The sequence below is a fragment of the Nannobrachium achirus genome, assembly GCF_963921795.1.
Source record: "Nannobrachium achirus genome assembly, chromosome: 22".
NCBI classification, from domain to species: Eukaryota; Metazoa; Chordata; class Actinopteri; order Myctophiformes; family Myctophidae; genus Nannobrachium; species Nannobrachium achirus.
In genome coordinates, this window is record NC_137829.1 from 29,946,580 (window position 1) to 29,965,067 (window position 18,488).

At 40.6% G+C, this 18,488-nt stretch overlaps 1 protein-coding gene across 3 annotated transcripts in view; it reads right to left on the reverse strand.

Moving 5' to 3' along the window:
- itprid2 (ITPR interacting domain containing 2) overlaps positions 1–18,488 on the reverse strand; it is a 76,210-nt gene that overhangs the window by 54,562 nt on the left and 3,160 nt on the right. For 2 of the 3 annotated variants that reach the window (XM_080752455.1, XM_080752454.1), the window contains exons 2-6: positions 5,932–6,058; positions 4,632–4,877; positions 3,662–3,704; positions 1,654–1,703; positions 987–1,040 (exon numbers count right to left, since the gene is read on the reverse strand). In XM_080752455.1, coding sequence (XP_080608581.1) covers positions 987–1,040; positions 1,654–1,703; positions 3,662–3,704; positions 4,632–4,877; positions 5,932–5,980 — 442 coding nt within the window. In that variant the 5' untranslated portion in view covers positions 5,981–6,058. The remainder of the gene's footprint in view (positions 1–986; positions 1,041–1,653; positions 1,704–3,661; positions 3,705–4,631; positions 4,878–5,931; positions 6,059–18,488) is intronic. The other variant, XM_080752456.1, reaches the window with a different exon arrangement.

Here is an 18,488-nt window from a genome sequence, read left to right on the forward strand (position 1 = left end):
GAGACACCTTCGCTGCTCGGCCACTTCGACCTACTTACTGTACTTGCTCTGCGGTGCGATCATTTGTGTGTAGGGAGTGGGCGTAAGAGAGAGAGAGCAACAGAGAGACAGAGAGAGAGAGAGAGAGAGTTGTGGTCAGAGTAGAGTTAAATTAGCTGGCCTGTGACCATGCAAATGGATGCCATGTATCTGTTCATCCCAAATATCTATCTTATCATCCCCAAATGCCTAGTCTTGGGTGGGTTAGTACTTCAGTACTGTACCCGTTAATGTATTATTCCTCTAAAAAGGGAACAGTCATGTGACCTTAACCGTTAAGGAGGGCAACGAAATGACTCTCTACCGCGTATGCCAGAACAATTTATGTTATTTTACTATCCAGCAACTAGGGGTTCAGAGCCTTGCACAAGGACTCTTCCACACTAACTCTGGGGGAGCCCGGGATCAAACTGGGCAGCTTTCGCGAACCCTCCGTGTTCTAATGACGGTTTCTCTACCCCTGAGCCACTGCCGTCCCATCAACATATTTATGTCTATGTTCTCCTCTTACCCCTCTATTCTCTTCCTACATCCTTCTTCCACCCCTCTTCTCCTTATATTCCTCCCAACTTTCTACTGCCTTTTTATATTATTATTATTATATCTTATATTCCTCCCAACTCCTTGTGTCCATCTTTTCTTCTTTTCTACAGCCTTTTTCCTCCCTCTATAGCCTACCTCCTCCATTTCACTGTTACATTCCAACACACTGGTACAGTCTAAACTCATTAGCGTCTATTGAGCAAATACATCTCACTCAGCTGGATGTATGGTTGTGTGTGTGCGTGCTATACTAACCATGTCCTGTCTTGTTTGCGGGGAATGTAAACATAATCTTATAAGTACAGTCTGACACACGCATGACTGCCTGTGTGTGTATGTGTGTGTGTGTGTGTGTGTGTGTGTGTGTGTGTGTGTGTGTGTGCGCGCGTTGCGTGCGTTCTAACCTTCAGCTCCCAATGACAGGTCATCTTCAAAGCTACAAGCATTCCTCACCAATCCTGTTAACACGAAAAGTAACACGTTACACATGTGTATGTCTATATTAGGGCTGTCACAATTATTACATAATCGTCTAATCGCAATTATTTGAGGTAATCGCAATTATTTTGCATAATTGTCATAATCGTTTCCATTTTTCTTATATTTTCAAAGATTTTCAAAAACAGTGGAAATAGCAGATCTACAAGCTCACAACGCGTCGCATCGCGACACGTTGTGAGCTTGTAAAATGACTTTTGATGCCCCCAACATGACTTTTTTTTCTATTGATTAGTCACGCCATGGAGACTAGAGTTCAATAATATTTTTAGTTTTTTGTCGCATTCCTAAGACAAAAATGTGATAACAATAAATGTACCCCCATTCGTTCCAGATGGGGACCCGTTTCAAAACGGGTCCCCATCCGGAATCAATGGGGGTAAATTTACTCTTATCAAATTTTTGTCTTTGGCATGAGTAATCAATAGAAAAAAAGTCATTTTGGGGGTGAACTACTCCTTTAATCGCAATTATTTGAGTGACAATTAATCGTCATGTAAAATGTCATAATCGTGAAAGCCCTGGTCTATATTCGTATATGTATGCATGGGAGCACAGCGCACACACACACACCTTTAGGAGGACAAATGTTCTGATCGTCTAGAGACGCACCTAGAGGAGTCCTGACAGACAGACAGACAGACAGACAGACAGACAGACAGACAGACAGACAGAGATCACATTAGAAAAAAAGTCTCTGCCTATTATTTAATATAGTCATAAATATCACGCTCTGTGTCAAACATTTTGAATAGGACAAGTATAGTAACAACTGGTACAAAATGAATGATAATGTATTAAATTATTAGTATAGTATTATTAATAACTAGTATAACAATATATCTAGTATACTCAAGTTAACTGTTATAATAATGAGTAACTAGTATAGTAATAACTAGTCAAATTGACCTGGAATTATTTTATACTTTAACTATTGAAAAATAGCAGACCTACAAGCTGACCACGCTTGCAGATCTGCTATATTTTTGAAAAGTAATGAAAATTTGTGCAAATCTTTGAATATAAGTAATTCTAAAGCGAACATATATATTTTGAGATGGGGGTCCACGGCCAAATACATATCATTTTGGGGGTCCTTGACATGAAAAAGTTTGAGCAACACCGACACTGAAACAGGTATTTTCAGAAACCTACAGTATGTTAGGATTTAGGAGACATTTATAGAATCGGGTCAATATATTCAAAGACTTGCTCAAATTGTCATGACTTTTAAAAAATAGCAGATCTACAAGCTTGCAGCGCGGCACTCGGTGCTGCGCTGTGAGCTTGTATATCTGCTATTTTTCACTACTGTAGTTAAAGCATAAAATAATGCGTAATAATGCGTTCGCTGTCTAAATGGGTATAAGAATTATAATGAAAATATTATAGTATAATATAACAACTAGTACAATAATGACTAGTATGAAGTGTGTGCATGTGCTGACTCACCTGTGTGACAATGAAACAACATTAGGCACCTGAGCGACCGACAGTTCTATGCTAACACTAGGAGAGCATTAAACTAACACTGGAACCGACTATAGGGTAAAACATGTCAGCGTTACGCTAGGCTAACGTTGGCCAATATTAGATTAACCAGGAGTGATGTTATTATAAGGCTACAACGATGTTAGGCTAAATGCCATATGGAGGAGGAGGTAGCGTAGCGCTACGTACGCTAGACCAACACAGTCGAGCAGTGCTGACTGAAGCTAACCTGTTGTACAATCAGCACTGCCCTTATCTGGAGGGCAAACTCCACACACACACACACACACACACACACACACACACACACACACACACACACACACACACACACACACACACACACACACACACACACACACACACACACACACACACACACACACACACACACACACACACACACACAAATTTTTTTCTCACTCAACATCGGCTATTTTCACAATAGAACTGTGTTATACAAAATGTAATGCCTCAACTCTTAGTGCTCGTCAGGGTGGGGGGTCCCCAGTTAAAATATGATTATTTTTGAGGGGTCCCCAGTTAGAATATGATTATTTTGGGGGGTCCCAAGTTAAAATATTATTATTTTGGCGGTCCAAAATAATAATATAATAAAACACAATAAGGCGACAATTTCTGTGTTACTATTTACACCAGCCCCCATGATAAGTCAAAGATTGTGGTGCATCTTGGAAATGAGCTTATTGTGTCTAAAAAGACATACTTGGGGGCATACATCCAAATCAAAATCGTTAAAATCACTAAAACGATAGAAGGAAGCAAATTAAAACATTTTAACACTCATCTTTTCTTTTCTCTAATGACCATCTAAATGATGAACCCTTGTAGTAAAAAAACAAAGTTGTCCTTTAAAATATGATTATGTGGGGTCCCCAGTTAAAATATGATTATTTTAGGGGTTGCGGCCTGAATAGATTGAGAACCACTGCTATACAGTAGCTCCCTGGTTCTCATCAGTGGTTTGGCGTTTCTCCAGCTAAATGAGTCAATATGAATTAGTATATCAATATAGATGATTAGAAACTATATATATATATATACAGTAGCATAATAAATAACAAATTACCTGCATTCATTCAACCAGCTGGCGATCTTATTAGGAACACGACCTAAGACACACACACACACACACACACACACACACACACACACACACACACACACACACACACACACACACACACACACACACACACACACACACACACACACACACACACACACACACACACACACACACACAGTGTGTTTATTAAGCCCACAATGTGGGAACAATATCCCGGTGCGCTATAAACAAATGGATTTACCAATGGGCTAAAACACATTAGATAGCGAAAACTATAGAAAGTCATGACTGAACCTTAACTTAACAATAAAATAATATAATTACTTACCCTGCAATGCAAGAACATTGTTGTTCCGTTATGTGTTGATCCACAACATTAATGGACAAGACGTGGGGTGGCTGACTTTTGCATTGCGACCGGTGAGCTTTCGCCTCGATTTTAAATACTTTGTCATTACTCCGGTGACAGATAATAGTGTGTATGTATTTTTCAAATGCATATTGCAATCCTTTCTGCCTTGTTCTCTCGGATATTTCCGAACCACTACTCCAGAAATGTGCTATGATTTCTTTGGGTATGTCTTGAACTGCGATGCACGCCGCCATGGCAAGTCACCTGCCTTAGTAACCTGTTGCTAACGTGGCATTGGACAAGGACGGGTTTAGGAGGGGCATAGCGACTGGCTCATTCCATTCAGGCGTTCATGAGATAGCAGACATTATGTTGTTTTCATATGTAAACAAACATGGCTGACATGTTTGAAAGATGGGGTTTGTATGGGGGTCAAACATGCAATTTCGCGATCGCGATCATGCCTAGTGGTTAGAAGGAGGTCCCAAAAAAATGGGGGGCAGCTAATGAGCTAAGAGTTATGCTGTTGTAGTGGGAGGGGGCAGCCAATGAGCTAAGAGTTATGCTGTAGTAGTTGTTTTTATGGTTACAGGTTTGAGAAGCACTGGCAGGTCTCACCAGGGTCCTCAGACGGAGCATGGGTCCGGGGGTCCTCGGACGGAGCATGGGTCAGGGGGTCCTCAGAGGGAGCATGGGTCCGGGGGGCTTCGGGGGGGTCCTTGGAGGGAGCATGGGTTCGGGGGGCTTCGGGGGGGTCCGTCCACAGAGAGTCTCTGCTTTGAGCCCAGGCCTTCCGCTTCAAGCAGGCTTCCCGCCACTCCCCCTGGCCCCGCCCACTATCCCCTGGCTCCACCCACTCACGGCCTGCAAGCCAATCAGAAACCACCACGAGTCAAGAGCCAATCAGAAACCACAACCAGTCAAGAGCCGATCAGGAACCACCACCAGTCAAGAGCCAATCAGAAACCACCACCAGTCAAGAGCCACAACAGCCGTTTTTGTATGTATTTTACACTTCAAACAACTATGTCTTGCAATTCTTTTTGAAAATAGACAATCTATAAGCTCAACGTGATGAGACACATGATCGCCTATTTTCAGCATGTATTAACTTTTTGGAAATATTTGTATAATATGGATAGTTTTTTTTATTAACTTATCGATTTGTTTTTTATTACCAATTACATTTTATTACCAAATAAATTAATTAATAATTAGTAAACTAAACATCAATATATCGTTGCCGTTTTCATTTTTTTTTTGTTTTTTCGCCAATTAACGCCCTACTTGATCATACTACAGTGTCACACAAAAGCATTAAAAGTAGCAGATCTACAAGCTAGAAATGCGTCGCGAGGCAAGATCTTTTGCCATTTAGCAATCCTGCATTTGAATCCTGAAAAGTAAGAGTTTTGAACAGTATGCGGTTTCCACTAGGGATGGGACGATAAACGATATTATCGTTTATCGTGATAGAAAACACTCGCGATAATCGTATCGTGGAGATTTAATTTATCGTGAAATAGTCCTTCATCATGCACTGGTTTTTCACGATTTAATTTATCGTGAAATCGTCCTCCGTCATGCACTGGGATCAATTGACCTTTTATTTGCCGAGTTGCATATCCGGTACCACTTAAACCCTCTATTGGTAAAAGGTACTTATAATATATTTACTTGATACAGTCTTTATTTCACTCTCTACCAAATCTCTTTGCCAAAAAATAGCCGATCTACAAGCTCACAACGCGTCGCTGTGGGATTGTAGATCTGATATTTTTGGGCAAATGTTGTGCCCCAGGATAGTGGATGTTGGGGATATTTTGATTATGGCGATAATATTGTGAATAACGATTTCTTTGGTCACAATAATCGTGACATGAAATTTTCATATCGTCCCATCCCTAACTGTACCTACCTTGTACAGTACCTTGTAATCCAACAACTGCAGAAGCAGTCTCCTCCATGTGTCTCTGTCTGTCTGTCTGTCTGTTTCTCTGTCAGTGAAGCGACAGACTGGTTTGTTGCAGCGTGGAGTCACACACCTGAGGACGAGAGAGGAGAGATCATCAAGACTGTGTTTGTGTCACATTTCTTAACTCATCCAGTGCCCGGAATCTCCACTAGAGGGCGCCTAGTGGCCAGAGAATCCACCATAGACATACGCTGTATATGCACAAGCCGTGCGCAGCCATGACGCGCCTGAACACTTTCCTTTGTGTCATGAACAGGAACAGGATGAAGTTAGCTTGAAGTTAGCTATTGGCTACCACTCATTTTAGGAGCCCAATTTTCGGTGATTTAGCCGTGATTAAACCTTGCGCCCCTCATAGAAAGGCATAGAACAGAGAAAATGAGCTCTAAAGATCCTGGATTGCATTGGAGTGGACGGCAAATATCGGCGGTGCGACGCTCTCGCGGGCCGATGTAAACAAATCGCGGCCGGCGGCCGGCTCGAAAATTTAGCCCGGTGCTTCGGTAAGGCCTCTGTGTGTTTAAATAATTTTATATAAAAAGCCGAACTAGTTTGGGATCCGCACCCCGGACGATAAAAGGCCGAAATAAAGCCAAACTAGTACGGGATCGGCACAAAAAGAGTTAAAATGTTTTATCCCACGATTGTGCAACCCATTTTTCACCCGGTGTCAATATAATGTAATCCTGGGCGCTGCTCTCCCTCTGCCGACCTGGGGAGAGCAACGGACTGACCTCGGGCTGTCACTATTTACCCTTTGTCAGCCTTCTGATTGGTCCCTGATTGGCCAACCAGAGAAATCATTCTCTTTTGCTACCGGGGGCGGAGTTATGCAGTGGGACAAAAATTTATATTTATTTATATTTTTATTTTATTTTTTGCTTTGTCATGATAAATAGGAAAAATTTTGAACAAAATAGAGTGAATACACAGTGAATATTTGTTGAAATTACAAAATAAATCGCTATGTGGATTACTAGTCTTGCATAGAAGTCTCCTATAGACACTGCATTGTGCGGTGATGCGCGGTACGGCCACGATGCGGTACGGCGCGGCGCGGTCATAGCGATTTTGATGAGTATAATGAATAAGCTTCAAAAAACTAGTTCACATGAACGATATCTATGTAACTAAGAGATTCGATTGGTACATATATTTTAAATGGGCAGAATTACAATTAAAATACATTTTATGTTGAGGGCGAGATTATAGTTCCAAAACTTCCTGGTCATTGCGAGTCACCCAAGATGCACTGCGCTCTCGCTCTTCTCTGTCCTCTGCCTGTTTCAGAGGATTAAACTAATTAAAACATGTATTTTCAGGGGGGAAAAACCCTGTTTTGCAATGTAACTACTGTACTTTTATGTTCTTTTTTTATTAATATCACGTAGATGTTTTTCTTTTGGTACTTTAAATAGCAATAATGAGGCTATGAAAACGACATGGGGTTGGACTTTTTTCCCATTCACTTCCATTATAAAAATATTCTTCCCTGGCTTTGTTGTCTCACCTAGTAACAGAAAGACATGGGGTGGGAATTGACAAAGAGTGAATTATTACAGAATCGTCTAATCGCAATTATTTGACATTCGCGATTATTTTTCATAAATCGTCATAATCGTTTCATGTTGAAAAACCCCACCCCTCGAGTTGCCCGAGCTAGAGCCAGTGTCTTCTCTTGCCACTGCCCGAGTTGCTCGAGTTGTAATTTTATCATAATTAATGATTTTACATTAATTACTTACAGTACGTCGCTCCGGTCCCGTGTGAATCGGTAAAAGTCCACGATCTCACTGGCACTGAGGAAAACATTAAGCCTTTGTTGCTGGCGGCCGATGAAGTGTGTAACTAGAGACTCTCATCTTTCATATGGTGCATGGTTTGACATTCTCACACCAACACAGAATTACGGAAAAAAAAATGTTGGTGGCAATGAAATGGGTAAGTCGATTTTTAAAGGTGGCAGTAAATGTGTTAAGTATAAAGTTGTCAAATATGCCCGTAATTTCTTTGTATATTTACAGTAGGTGTGTCATATCTGCCAATGTGCAACTTCAAAGCCTAAAAGCGAAACAGAAATGTGATTGTCAACGACAAAAACACAATTAAATCGTTAATCGCAATTATTTGAGTGACAATTAATCGTCATGTAAAATGTCATAATCGTGACAGCCCTAGACTGACCTCATGCTTCCTTCTGTGCATGAGGAGTCCAAGCCGCTTCTTTTCACCCGACAGGGGGGGAGTTTTCCCGCCGGTTGGACGTAGCGCGTGGAAGGAACACGTTATTCCAACCAGTTTCTTTCCCCTCCATCAGGCTGGCCAGGGGGAGGGCATATATTTCATTTTTTTATTCACTTTGGATCTGGCACTGAGCAGAAAGCTGTGGGGATGTGCATAATTATCCTACTTTTCCTTTCTCTCCAGTTTACCCACATGGACAATAGCTTCCAGTGGCAAACTGGAATTGTCCTGGAAATGTTCCCAGGACAGCAGCAGTATCCAACGATAGATAGTCGTTGCAGCTATTTTTAAACATTCCCAGGAGATACAAAGGTTAAATGTAGAACATAACTGTTACTAAAATAGAATGTCTTATGAAATCCAATGAACAACACTGAACTATGTTTGAGAGAGAGAGAGAGAGAGAGAGAGAGAGAGAGAGAGAGAGAGAGAGAGAGAGAAGAGATTAGGAGAGAGAGAGGGGAAAGGGGGAGCGGAGAGCTGACTGGGAACGTGTGAATCAGGAAACAAGTGTTTAGAATAAAGATTACAACTACTTCCTGTCAGGAGGAGGAGTGATATGAGAAATACACAGAAACTAAAAACGACAAGTGACAATGTAAGGACTTTTTAATATCTCTAAAATGGCAAATTAAACATTGGCCAAATTATGAAATTGGCCAATGCATAAATTGTGAAAATAGCCGACCTACATGCTCACAACGCCTCGGTGAGAGAGAGAGAGAGAGAGAGAGAGAGAGAGAGAGAGAGAGAGAGAGAGAGAGAGAGAGAGACATAGAGAGAGAGAGAGAGAGAGAGAGAGGAGATACAGTTAGGGCTGTCACGATAAGATATTTTACATGACGATTAATTGTCACTCAAATAAATGCGATTGAGGATTTAATTCTGTTTGTGTTGCTCACAATGCCTCGTATTTTCACAAGTTCTGCATTTTGACCAATGTTTAATTTGTCATTGTAGAGGTATTAAAAAGTCCATAAATTGTCACTTTAGAAATGTGCATCTGCGTGTTGGTTTGTTTACCGTTGTGTGAGAAAACAATGTTGCAAAACAATGTTGCTTAGTTGCACACTAAGCCAATCATCTGGGGACCCCCCCCCCCAAAAAATAATTTAAGGACCCCCAGGTTGAGAGCCAGTGCAGTAGAGTATTACTACAAAGACACATTCATGCACTTTGTCTGATCGTCCGATTTTGTCTGAACTTTTCGGTGCTTATTCTTTGGTGGTCAAACTTAAGTCTGTGTTTACTACAACAGAACAATGAGAAACAAAACTGTAGCTGTACTGCCCGGGCAGTCCTATTTAAAGCAGTACAGGCCCACCCTTTGTGCTGGCCCGTGTGTGCGTTCGTGATTCGTTCATAAGAATCGAATCATTAGCGAGACCCGTGAACGATTCGTTCAAACTTCTGAAATGTGTCGTTCACACTTTCGTTCATGAGTAGTATTTTTTTATGAATCCAGTGATGTTAATAGGTTTTTAATGTAATGAGTCCCCGGGACCCACGAAGGGTCTTTCGGATGAGTCCCAGGGATATTTTATGGGTCCCACAAAAATTCTACGCGGCATGTCATTTTTGACAAAGTGCAGCATTTAACTTGAATTGGTTATTATATGGTTATGTTCATGTTACGTAGAAATGTGTCTGAAAGAAATGAACCACAATTCCAAATCTTACAATTTTAATACTTCCAAATAGTCATGTGTTTTGACTTTTATACCGAACCGGTAATATCGGATGTTGACCACTTGGGGGCGCAGATAGAAGCTTTTACCGAGTCTTCATAATGAACAGCCACCTGTTATTTTATATACATCGATAATATATGGATCTTCTCAGTGAGATGATGTCTCCTGTTTGTACTGTTACTGCTTCTATGGAATGGGGGAAATGCTCTCTGGCGTGCTTGTGTTTGCTCTGCTGTACAGAAAACCAGTGGACTGGGTCAAAAACAGTGGATTGGGTTGCTTGTAGATCGGCTACTTTTGTTTTGAACGGTTGATCCTAGAGGGACGTGCCGCCCCTCTATGGATGCGGGAGGGCAAGGCACAGGCGGCCGCGGTAGTCCGCTGCCCCGGCGGACCACCAAAGGGACGGCGCCTCCACGAAAACACTATAATCAAACAGTTAGGCAGCCTAGGCTACATACATACTGTCTCAGATAGCATACATGCTAGGCTAGCTTGCTTCCTCCGTGTTGTAGTTGAGCCAATAAAGGTTATTTGACCATGTTCATCACAACGTTAATCGTCGTTATTGTTGTAAAGACGCAATGAAGACCTGTGTGGCTTCTAACACGTTGTCCAATGTCCACCACCACATCTATAAACAATAGCGCGTGTACTGTATATCCAGTTGTTATTGAATGGAGGGGAAAGGAGGCGGGTCCCTGTCTGAGCAGTGAGCATTGAGCTGCAGTGTAGAGACGTGACGTCACGTTTCTGCGCCAAGCCCTGCCATACACGTCCTGTGGGGGAACCCTTTTTGATGTATCACCTAACACGCTGTGCCACTATGGTCAGAGAGCGGCCCGGTGCTACGCTAAAACTCAGGCACCCATTGAATTCTGTGACCATTCAGTGGCGCACAAAATGGCGTCGTGGATTCAAAACACAGACTGTCGTTAGTTTTATCGTCTGTTTTAAGACTTTCTACGCGGATTTCATTTGTGTTAACGTAGGGTAAAGTAGCATGCCTTCACCCATGAACAATGGTGGCGTCTGTGGACTTTTTAAAATATTTTTTTTTCGCGACGTGGTAAATTATTTTAACGTGGACTCCAATGGAGGCAATGCGTCCGTGGGACCCAAGGACACTGACGTGAATGCGTCTCTAGGCAACGTGAATGCGTCAGAGACGCGTGACGCGCACGTAATGACGTCACTGTGAATCATTGTTGTTTGATAGTTTAGACACAGCAAGGCAGTGACAACCTGCGGATTCAATTTTAACTACAAAGTTAATATGATGGCATTTAGTGGGTAAACGTGCTTTCTATTCCATTTCAGACAAAGAGTCTAATTGTAGAAGGTCAATGTTAGTTCACTTCTCAGTGTTTGTGTGTGTTTATAAACCAAATACTCAGACAGCATCGATTCTGACCTTTAACGCAACTACCAGAACCTGGAAGGCGCACGCACGCACGCACGCACACACGCACACGCACACACACACACACACACACACACACACACACACAGCTATTGTATATGGGAGCAGTTCACTGACTCTAGTAACAATGTTTTTTATCAGTCTAGCCTGAAAGTAGCCAAAAATACACCCACTAAAACTCACCAGTAAGACTCCTTAAATGGGAGATAAGATTTTATCATTATTTAATTATAATCGTTTCTATTTTGAGGAATGTTCATATTTTCAAACATTTTCAAAAATAGAGGAAATAGCAGATCTACAAGCTCACAGGCTTGTAGATCGGCTATTTCCACTATCAATGTTCTTTTTTAAATATAAAGTTGTCAAACAGTTCTTTGTATATTTAGGTTATGTGTCATATCTGCCATGTGCAACTTCAAAACCTACAAGCCAGACAGAAATGCAATTGTCAACGACAAAAACACAATTAAATGGTTAATCGCAATCATTTGAGTGACCATTAAAGGAGTAGTTCACCCCCAAAATGACTTTTTTTCTATTGATTAGTCACGCCATGGAGAGTAGAGTTCAATAATATTTTTTGTTTTTTGTCGCATTCCTAAGACAAAAATTTGATTTGAGTAAATTTACCCCCATTGATTCCGGATGGTGACCCGTTTCGAAACGGGTCACCATCCGGAATCAATGGGGGTACATTTATTGTTATCACATTTTTGTCTTAGGAATGTGACAAAAACCAAAAAATATTATTGAACTCTACTCTCCATGGCGTGACTAATCAATAGAAAAAAAGTCATTTTGGGGGTGAACAACTCATTTAATGGTCATGTAAAATGTCATAACGGTGACAGCTCTGCCCTACATACATAGTAACTATGTAGTAGTGCGGTCAGCCTGTGTTTCCCTGCAGGTTGCTATAGCAACATCAGTAATGATTAACCATCAGGATAGCGCTGATTGTCTTGCTGTTGGTGCATGGTGGGGCTGCGTACCACCGTTGCTATGGTAACCATACAGGATGCAGGTGACCACTCACTGCTGCCATACTTACTACTGTACAATAGTACAGGGGTTTTCAAAGTGGGTGACGGCGGGGCACCCTGGGGTGCCGTGACGGCAGTCCAGGGGTGCTGCAAGATATTTTGATAATATTTGGAATTTATTTGGACAATTAAATTAACTATTTAGGATAATCTTAAACTTGAATTTTAAATCTTCAGTCAGTCATTATCTCAATGTTTTCCTCGCTAAAATTTGCCATAAATATAAAGGTGCCAGGAGTGAAAAGGCACCCCTACATTAACTAGACCAGGTCAACCTGGTTGTGCCAGACCCCCTGTCTGTCATCATCATTTATGACATCATGCCTTTTGTAGGCATATCATCATCATGTCATCATCATATATACCCTTTATATAGAAAACCCGGACAGACCGACATTTGCTTATGTAGGCCTACCCATTTCATGGGTCTGGCAATAAGATGATGTAGGGCTGCCTTGGATGAAAAAGGTATTTGTAGGGGTGCCCTGAACCAAAAAAAGGAACATTATGAATAATAAAAATGACATTTCTGTTTGAGCCTTGTGGAGTACAGTGGAGTACAGAGGTACTAAGGTTAATAGACAGACAGTAATGGTAGTATTAGTCTGTTTATGATTCAACCACTCTCTTCAAACCAACTACATTTCCTGTCCCACGTTCCCAACACTGACCCCAAAAACACACACGCACGAACACACACGCACACACACAACCACACACATTCCAATGATTTTATCTGGATCTGCACAAAACTCAATACATAATAGATCACACTGATCAGAAGAATCCATTATGGACGGGTACACATTTGTGTTACAGTACAGGTACAGTATGTAGTACAGTAATTTCTGGAAAAAAAATGTTTTTCAGATTCTTTTTTTGATATGAAAGCCAAAGATGTAAGCTATCAAATCGTTTTGGAATTTTGTTTCTAGCTGCTACAGAGGCTGAGTAATACGTTTTCCTGAAAAACAGTGGGTAATTTTCAAATCAGACTTACTGTAGGTCTTCATGGCTTTTTTCAAATCTAACTTAGGCCTAAATGGGTTATGGGTTATGTCATCTTGGACACACACACACACACACACACACACACACACACACACACACACACACACACACACACACACACACACACACACACACACACACACACACACACACACACACACACACACACACACACACACACACACACACACACACACACACACACACACACACGTTTGTTAAGGATTAGCCGTCATATGCACCGATACACTGTACAGATATCATCCATATACACACTATTGTATAGTCTGGCTGACACTGTACATATCCACTGTGTCAATACTCTGTACAGGCAACACACTGCTTACATAACACCAAGACAGTGGAGCATATCACTGGCTCCCTCAGTGTGTCAAACTAGGAAGATGCCATTGGAAAGTGTGTGTGTGTGTGTGTGTGTGTGTGTGTGTGTGTGTGTGTGTGTGTGTGTGTGTGTGTGTGTGTGTGTGTGTGTGTGTGTGTGTTTGCCATGACACGAATTTCGCAAATGCATTTTTTCTTACCATTTGAATTTTCCCCAATCACGTCAATGGGGAAAATTAATTAACTAATAAATGAATGGCCATATATGGAGATCTGAGTCAGCCCTTGTCCCTTTTATGCCCATCCGTGATGTCATACTGTGTCAGTCTCATGTGGTCTATGATGTCAGACATCTATGATGTCAGCCATCTCCATATTTGGGAAAGGTTAATTTTTGTAACTTAAGTCAATGGAGAAAATGTATTCACAAAATGTATGTGAGAGGAGTTAGCGCGTAAAAAAAAAGGAGACGATGGAAGATGGAATAAAGTCGGACAAGTACCTGCAGGGGCAACCGCACTAATAATTGATTTAAAAAACTACTACTACTGGTTTGTACAGCATTGAATGCTTTTTTAGGCCCAAGAGATACATGTGTGTATAGGGCATTCACGAATAGTGAGTTTTAGTATTCGAATTATTCAACCTCAAAGTATAACCTCGCCCACCAGGCTTTCTGAGGGAAAGCCTGGTGATCGTTAACAACGGGCGGTTTGATCCGGTCTAGGCGGAAACCACAAGCCGAAGAAGCGGCATCGCTTTGTTTCAAAAGCAAAACTACACCGCATCAAGCAAGGAGGTTATTAGGTAGGCCCTAAAAGTATGTCCTTGAGCGCAGGGGAATTATTTTGGGTTAAAACTGAATCCGGTTTGATAGTTCCGGCAAATTGTAGTCCTTTGAGTACTACAACATGACGTAAAGTGGTTTCTTCTCCCGATCGGATCAAACCTCGAAAAGTGACGTGATCCCAGACTAATCGAATAGTCGAATATTCGATAGGACTGGCCAAACTGTCAAATATTAAGTAAAAAAAAAAATAGCCGATCTACATGCTCACAACGCCTCGCGTTGCGAGGCATTGTGAGCATAGATCTGCTATTTTCACAATATCTATCTGCGGAACCGAGTCACATTAAATGTAATACCTGCAATTCCAAGTGTTTGTCAGGGTGGGGGGTCCTCAGTTCAAATATGTTTATTTTGGGGGTCACAGCCTAAAAAGGTTTGAGAACCCCTGGTATAGAGCATTATTCATTCTTAATTCTTATGACTTCCTATCTAGCCAAGCTTTATAAACTATATATTTCTTAAAGAGAAAACAATAAAAAAAGATATTCGACTTCGGTGAACAATGTCGAATAGTGACTTTGATATTCGAATATTCGAATATTTGGTGAATGCCCTAGTGTGATCTTGTGCGACATCATGAAGCATCCAGGCCTCTCAGCCAGGTCTGCTTTCTGTCCCCAGAGTCAGAAGTAAACATGGAGAAGCAGCATTTTTCTAAGAATAGAGGGATAAGTGCTTAAGGAAATAGGTGTTTTAACTTTCACAAGACCTTTCATAATGTGTTTCCTTAGCTTAACCCCTTTAAAAGCGGGAAAGCATCGCTGTCATTTTAGATTTTAGCTTTTAACCACTTTAACTATTATTTTATACTTTGGCAATTCAAAACTAAAAAAGTTCATAGCTTGGTAGATCTGCTATATTTTTTAAATCGTGAAAGGTTGTACACATCTTTGAATATAATTATTTCAAGTGAATATTCTTTACTCAAATCTTTATTCCGGAACAAAACATTTTAAGATGCATGTCGATGGCCAAATGCATATCATGTTGGGGTCCTTGACATGAAAGGTTTGAGAACCAGTCTTAAATGGTTAGTTTATGTAAAGCACGTTGAATTCTCTTGTCGTTGACATGTGCCATATTAATAAACATCATTACCTGACGAAAATGTATTGACATTGAAACATTGTCACTTTATTTGCCTGCACCCTGTAAATAGGGCTGTCACGATTATGACATTTTACATGACGATTAATTGTCACTCAAATAATTGCGATTAACGATTTAATCGTGTTTTTGTCGTTGACAATTACATTTCTGTTTGGCTTTTACACACACACGGCCACGCTTGTGACCACCGCTTAAATATCTGTGGCCATTCAAGTGGATGGTAGTCCAGTCTCATCCACATATTTTTGATCTGTAGCTGGCCCAGTATGCTTATATTTATTAATAGAAAATACATGATGTAAGCCAGTCAGACCTAGTGTCTATTTATTTATGATTGTTCATTCTCATCCCTCTACTCTTCCCTGTACATTTCTTTATGTTAAGCTTACTGCTACAAGGACACCTGATTTTTTTTTTCCCATGTTGAAAAATGTACGTGCATTTCAGATTTTCCAAAAATAGCCCACATTTTTCACATGGGCCTGTTCTAGCGCCACCAGGAGGCCGATTTTGCGAAACTAACTTTTGAAGAGTAATACTACAGATTTTGTAAAAAAATCACACAAATCGGTAGACAGTATCTCTACAGTCATGTGATCGACATGGATCTGTCCCATTTTCCATATTCCATCCTGATTGGCTAAAACTGGCTTCCAAAGTTTGCAGGATTGGTCCGTTTTGAATAAAATGCCTGAAATCATGAACGCAGTGTGCAATTTTGTTGAAATTGTGCATGCACATTCCCAGTAGGCAGGAGAATAAATGCCACTTTAAACATTTCAAACCAGCCTCATGGTGGCGCTATAACAGGCAGATTTGTGTTTTTACCTATAACTCCACTGATCAGTGTACAGCTTTGTGTGTGCACTCCCTAGAGGCCAAGGAAAATCCCTTTCCCTGCATTTTTCATATCTGCCTTTTATAGCGCCACCAGGAGGCCGACTTATGTTAAACACATTTTGTCCTATTATTCCTTGAGATTTTATCCAAAAATCATGCAAATCAGTACACAGTATCTCTATAGTCATGTGATCAAGACGGATCTGTCCGATATTTCATATTCCATCCCAATTGGCTTCCAAAGTTTGCAGGATTGGTATTTGGTACAGAACAAAATTACTTAAATCATGAAATTCTGCACGCACATTCCCACTAGGTCAAGGAACAAATGCCACTCTTTTCACATTGGCCTGTTATAGCACCACCAGCAGGTCGACTTTTTCCAAACTATGTTTTGGAACAAAATGTCTCAAATCATGTATGCAGGGTCACATTGCTGTTAAAGGCCAAAGAAGACATGGCACCCTTTTCACATTTAGCGCCACCAGGACCTACCTGGCTTGGTGGAGACCTGTGCTCGGAAGAGCACTGCTTCTAGTTAAGTTATTTGTCATATTTTATCTGCCCTGTGCAATATGCGATTATGAAGCAAAAACAAATAAATTACATTAAACAAATAGTTATTATTTGCAATTATTTGTGTGAGAATTAATGGTCAACTTAAACTTGTAATACACACAGAGTCCTGTGACTGTCAGCAAGAATGACAATTTAGAATCACATGGATCTGACTGGACCCACCTGTGTTAGCTCAGCACACACACACACACACACACACACACACACACACACACACACACACACACACACACACACACACACACACACACACACACACACACACACACACACACACACACACACACACACACACACACACCTCTAGGATGCCTAAGAGAGGGTGTGGTAACTTACGGTGTAAACCCTCATAAACACTCTCACGCCATCTCTCTTTCTTACACAATTTGAGCATTCAAGCATTTAGCAGACGACTTTTATCCAGAGCAGATCAGAGCAAACATCATGAACCTTTCACAACAGGTTATAAATGGTCATTTAAAGAGAGTGCCGAGAAAAGAATCAAGAGCTAGTAGCAACAACAAGCATACAAACCTAGCATGTCTAAAACAACATGCAACATCTAAACCACTGTTTCCCTAACACTGGGTCGGGATATGTGGGTCAGGGACCAATTTGTGTGGGTTGCGACTCGCAAATGAATAACCCTTTTATTTATTTTTTATTATTATTTCAAAATATTTTCTAAAAAATCTCCCCCAAAAAGTCAAAAACATAAGAATTCCATTTTAAAAAAACTGGCCCGAGGGCCATATGCGGCCTCCACCTTCAATTAATCCTGCCCATAGGTTAATATTAATATATATAAAATTAATATATCAATATATTATTGATTTCAGCTGTTACAATCCCAAACGTGCAAACATTACCCGCTTTAATTACTTTAGTCTGTATTATTAGCTTAATGACGCGTATTAAAAAAAGTATTTTGCGTCTAATGTATTTGTATTTAAGTTCATAAAGCTAACATAAGTATAACTAAATGCATTTGAAATTAAAATGTTACTTTCAGGATTCCATTTGAAAAATAGCAGATCTACAAGCTCAAATGCGTCGCTGTGCGTTTTGAGCTTGTGGATCTGCTATTACTTGTGTAGAACATGAATGCAGAATGATGGAGTAGGGCATTCATTTACGAAAAAAGTTATAACTGCCCGATAGCATATGCAATGTGGCCCTCTGGAGTGGGTGTGGAAATAACGTGGCCATCTCCATCCTTTAAAGGGACATTTCACTTTGGTCATACTACCCATTAATACGTGAGCAGGTTGTGTTTTTTCGATAGCTTTTTTTTACTTTATTTTTAATAATTTTTGATTGTATTTAATTTTTTCCATTTTCCCAAAGAATTATTACAAATAAAT